The 5,270-nt window shown below is 36.1% G+C and overlaps 1 protein-coding gene across 1 annotated transcript; it reads right to left on the reverse strand.

The window, feature by feature from the left end:
* Positions 1-223: 223 nt before the first annotated feature.
* Positions 224-1,218, reverse strand: blp (mitochondrial import inner membrane translocase subunit Tim16). The gene is made up of 2 exons (XM_075290552.1): positions 912-1,218; positions 224-850 (listed from the first exon to the last, which is right to left on the reverse strand). The coding sequence occupies exons 1-2, from the start codon at positions 1,072-1,074 to the stop codon at positions 600-602; spliced, it is 414 nt and encodes a 137-aa protein (XP_075146667.1). The 5' UTR covers positions 1,075-1,218; the 3' UTR covers positions 224-599.
* Between the last annotated feature and the right edge of the window lie 4,052 nt (positions 1,219-5,270).

Below are 5,270 nucleotides of genomic sequence, written 5' to 3' on the forward strand. Positions count from 1 at the left end.
CGTCTTTTATTACACGATTATTAGAGAGAACGTACGGTCATCACGTACCACATTTCAACCGGATCTAATAAAGTTTGCTCCTCAAGGAGGCTCCAGAAATAAAATCTTCGTATAGGGGGCTATACCTACAAGTTTCCTATATTGACCAATTTCCACTTGGATCATGTAATATAGTATTTTCTCAAGTTTCGGTATATTTATGGAATTCACAATCGGCAGAATATACGCTTTAACAATAATTCTCATTTTATTAACTAATAAAAAAAATAGTACACATTTGTTGTTTACGATGGAATAATAAGGAACCTTATTTACACAAACTAAACAAAAAAATAAACACTCTTGCAGAAACAAAAGTATGCAATTTCTAATCGGGGTATAATCTCTGCCTTTTCGGAGATTATGCTCTAAATATTTAAGTAATACAAAATAACAAAATGTTTTTCTTTTTGTAAAAACTTAATGTGTTTCGATATTTTTTCGTTCGATAACAATAGGAGCAAGTAAAAATAGTTGTATACGACTAAAGCATATTTTAAACGTCTGTCTACTAATCAACTAAAAATGTCTATGCATTAAATAACCACAAGCTCTTCTCATCATCGTTGTTTATCTCCTGGCCCCGTTGATTCTTCAGACGCAGGAGGCGGGGGCTGGGCCGATTGCAGAGTTTCTTTAATTTCTTGGTCTATACGTTCCTTGGCACGAAACACTTTGGACTGGAGATAGAAGGAGCCACCTTTAGCTTTATCATTTGCCTGAAACAGGTGCTCGTATTTCTTGGTTATCTCTTCTAAATTCTTTAAATCATCAACATTTAATATTTGTTTAGCTTCCTCCAAAGTCATGCCTGAAAACAAATGGAATTTGTGATTTTTTCACGTTTCCTTGCACTGGTATTTTACACTCACCTGATCTGGCATTGGCTTCTGCCCTCTTCTCACCCTGTCGACCACCACCAGCCCGGCGTGCGGCCTCTTGTGAAGCTGCAATTTCTTGTTTCAATGCCTTGGCAAAGGCACGTCCAATGGCCTGCGTACCCAAAACAATGATTTGCGCCAAATATTTAGCCATTATTTCCCGAATGCAAACTACGCTCTACACAGTCTTTTTTATTTGTTATGTCTAAATTCAATTTTTTCACTATTTACCGTAAGTTTTTGTGAAATTTAAACATTTATTTCTCGAAATTATTATTCAATCGTTTCTAACCTTATGGAAATGTCAAATGTGACATTTGTTCCATATGATCTAAACAATGTTGTCAATCTTGCGGTTTGCAATAAAAAACTGCGGCGCATTTGAGATAACCCCAATAAACACAAACAAGTATATACGGCCGTAAGTTCGGCCAGGCCGAAGCTTATGTACCCTCCATCATGGATTGCGTAGAAACTTCTTCTAAACACTGCCATCCACAATCGAATAACTTAAGTTGCGGTAACGCTTGCCGATGGCAAGGCATCTTAAAACCGCCTCACACCATCTTCTAAATTGTATGACAAAATTTTCTATAGAAAGAAAATTTTGACAAAAATTTCTACAGAAATAACATTTTAACAAAATTTTCTATAGAAATAAACTTTTGACAAAATTTTCTATAGAAATAAAATCTTGGTAGATTATGAACCGAATAAAATTTGAACAAAATTTTCTATAGAAATAAAATTTTGACAAAATTTTCTATAGAAATAAAATTTTGACAATGATGAAAATTTTATTATGAACCGAATAATATTTTAACAAAATTTTCTCTAGAAATAAAATTTTGACAAAATTTTCTATAGAAATAAAATTTTGACAAAATTTTCTATAGAAAAAAATTTTGGTAGATTATTTTTGGCTCTAATGGCAACCATGATTATGGACCGATATGGACCAATTCTGGCACGGTTGTTAAAGATCATATACTAACACCATGTTCCAAATAACAACCGGATTGGATGAAAGTTGCTTCTCTTGGAGACTTCGCAAACCAAATCTGGGGATCGGTTTATATGGGGGCTATATATAATTAAGGACCGATATGGACCAATTTTTGCATGGTTGTTAGAGACCATATACCAATATCATGTACCAAATTTCAGGCGTATAGGCCGGTACTATGTTCATTCTTGCGAAAAATTTTTATGGAAACCATTATTTCGCACATAGAAAGCGGCGTTTTTTTAGGTAGCTTGGAGCGCTAATTTACAGGGAGCGATATTGGATTAAGTTGATGGTTGTTGCTTGTTTTTACAAAATAACATTTTATTTTTCCTTGGGCTATTGATCTGCTATTCCTTTGATCCTTCGTATAGTTTCGGAACAAAAATATGGTCCGTGTTTGATTTATAAACCCGCACAAATAGTTTTTAATAAATAAATTATTTCTTAATTCTCATTGCAAATGGCGCCGTGCTATAAACGTCAGTTTTTCAACACGAAAAAACAAAGTATCACAAATGGAAAAAATTTCGCATTTTTTGGTTTTGTATGGAGTTTCAACGCGAAAACCGAACAGAGTACCGGCCTTATCGGATCAAATTTGCTTCTCTTTGAGGCTCCGCAACCCAAATCTGGGGATCGGTTTATATGGGCGCTTTATATAATTATGGACCGATGTGGACCAATTTTTGCATGGTTGTTAGAGACCATATACCAATACCATGTTACAAATTTCAGCCGGATCGGATGCAATTTGCTTCTCTTTGAGGCTTTGCAAGCCAAATCTGGAGATCGGTTTATATGGGGGCTATATATAATTATGGACCGATGTGGACCAACTTTTGCATGGCCGTTAGAGACCATATACCAAATTCCAGCCGGATCGGATGAAATATGCTTCTGTTAGAGGCTCTACAAGCCAAATCTGGGGATCGGTTTATATGGGGGCTATATATAAATATGGACCGATATGGACCAATTTTTGCATGGTTGTTAGAGACCATATACCAACATCATGTACCAAATTTCAGCCGGATCGGATGAAATTTGCTTCTTTTTTAGGCTCCGCAAGCCAAATCTGCGGATCGGTTTATATGGGGGCTATATATAATTATGGACCGATGTGGACCAATTTTTGCATGGTTGGTAGAGACCATATACTAACAGCATGTGCCAAATTTCAGCCGGATGGGATGAAATTTGCTTCTCTTAGAGCAATCGCAAGCCAAATTTGGGGGTCCGTTTATATGGGGGCTATACGTAAAAGTGGACCGATATGGACCAATTTTCGCATGGTTGTTAGAGACCATATACCAACACCATGTACCAAATTTCAGCCTGATCGGATGAAATTTGCTTCTTTTAGAGCAATCGCAAGCCAAATTTGGGGGTCCGTTAATATGGGGGCTATACGTAAAAGTGGACCGATATGGACCAATTTTCGCATGGTTGTTAGAGACCATATACCAACACCATGTACCAAATTTCAGCCGGATCGGATGAAATATGCTTCTGTTAGAGGCTCTACAAGCCAAATCTGAGGGTCCCTTTATATGGGGGCTATACGTAAAAGTGGACCGATATGGCCCATTTTCAATACCATCCGACCTACATCGATAACAACTACTTGTGCCAAGTTTCAAGTCGATAGCTTGTTTCGTTCGGATGTTAGCGTGATTTCAACAGACGGACGGACGGACGGACATGCTTAGATCGACTCAGAATTTCACCACGACCCAGAATATATATACTTTATGGGGTCTTAGAGCAATATTTCGATGTGTTACAAACGGAATGACAAAGTTAATATACCCCCATCCTATGATGGAGGGAATAAAAACGACGGTTTTTGAAATGCAACACTATCGCTTTGTTCGCTTTCATGATTTTCATATATTTTGGGTGAAAAATAATTTTGTTTCAAAAGAATTGGCCAAAATGATTGTGGAGGTTGGGAAAATAATAATTAAATAATATATTTTTAATTTGGAGACAATTATGAGCGTAATACCAATATTTTCGGCAATGGTTCTTTCCCTGCCAACATTTTTTGAATTTGGGGCGCTTCTGAGAATCCCCACTACGTCGAAAACAATCATATACGACATCAAAAACTCGTCGGAAAAGCGCCGTCACTATTGAGAAGTTGTACCACGCCAAGTTACTACGAAAAAGTTTCTCATCAGTGCAATTATTAGGTGCCTATTTAGATCAATTTCGAAGGACGCCAATAAGAACCCCTCAAAACTATCAGAAAAAGTGAATTTTAATGTAATTGTAGAAGAATCATTGTGGTCAAGTAAAACACGATTGTGTATATGTTTATTGATTTTATTAAACATTTATAATTTCTTATTAATATAACATTTTTCGGTTTATCTCAGCACATTTAACATAATTTTTTGCATTAATAAAAGAATGATGTTGAGTTTTAAGTAGCAAGTTACATATTGCAGCGTCTATCAGCCAGTTTGTTTATTTTCGATGGAGACAGCGTGCCTAGAAAAATATTTGAAAAACGATCACTTTATTCTATTAGTCGAAAATTGTTCACCATATACCTTTCACAATGTTAAGCGCAATATCTATGTTTTCAGAACTTTATTTTCGTTTTTATTTAAATAAAATATAACAAGTTGGTTGCACTTGGCAGTAGTGATGGCAAAATACTTTCATGTACATTTTGAACTTTTTGATATGCTTCCCCCATCACAGTTCGCGATGGTTGTGGTGATATTTACGAGTCTGTGGTAGCGATGAGGATGAAATGGAACTTTGAAATGCTGGCAGGGTTGGTTTTCTTTAAACAATTTATATCCCTGCCAACATTTTTTGAATTTGACGGCGCTTCTGAGAATCCATGCAACATGTAACTTGCCAGGGAGCGATACTGAATTAACTTATTACACCTAAACACATGATGAATACATGAAAGTATTTTGCCATTACTCCCTGCCAGCATTTCAAAGTTCCATTTCATCCTCATCGCTACCACAGACTCGTGACACTGCAACAATCGCCAACTGTGATAGTATTTTGTCATCACTATTCGCATGGAAGTATTTTACCATCACTATTGCTACAAGAGCCATTTTATATATTGTGAAACACCAAGCACAACTAGCTTCTTATAATTTATTTACATAAAAATGATAATGAATTGCTGAAAACATTGTAATTTCGCTTAAAGGCCGGTACTATGTTCATTCTTGCGAAAAATTTTTATGGAAACCATTATTTCGCACATAGAAAGAGGCGTTTTTTTAGGTAGCTTGGAGCGCTATTTTACAGGGAGCGATATTGGATTAAGTTGGTGGTTGTTGCACCCAGAAAACAAATTCGTT

The sequence above is a fragment of the Haematobia irritans genome, chromosome 1 (genome assembly GCF_050003625.1).
Source record: "Haematobia irritans isolate KBUSLIRL chromosome 1, ASM5000362v1, whole genome shotgun sequence".
In the NCBI taxonomy this organism is placed as follows: Eukaryota; Metazoa; Arthropoda; class Insecta; order Diptera; family Muscidae; genus Haematobia; species Haematobia irritans.

Bases quoted from the DNA above. Each gene is read 5' to 3' on its own strand.
- blp (XM_075290552.1), bottom strand. From the start codon at position 1,074: ATGGCTAAATATTTGGCGCAAATCATTGTTTTGGGTACGCAGGCCATT. The intron at 851-911 runs GTGAGTGTAAAA...ATTTGTTTTCAG, and splicing joins AGAAGCCAATGCCAGATCAG to GCATGACTTTGGAGGAAGCT.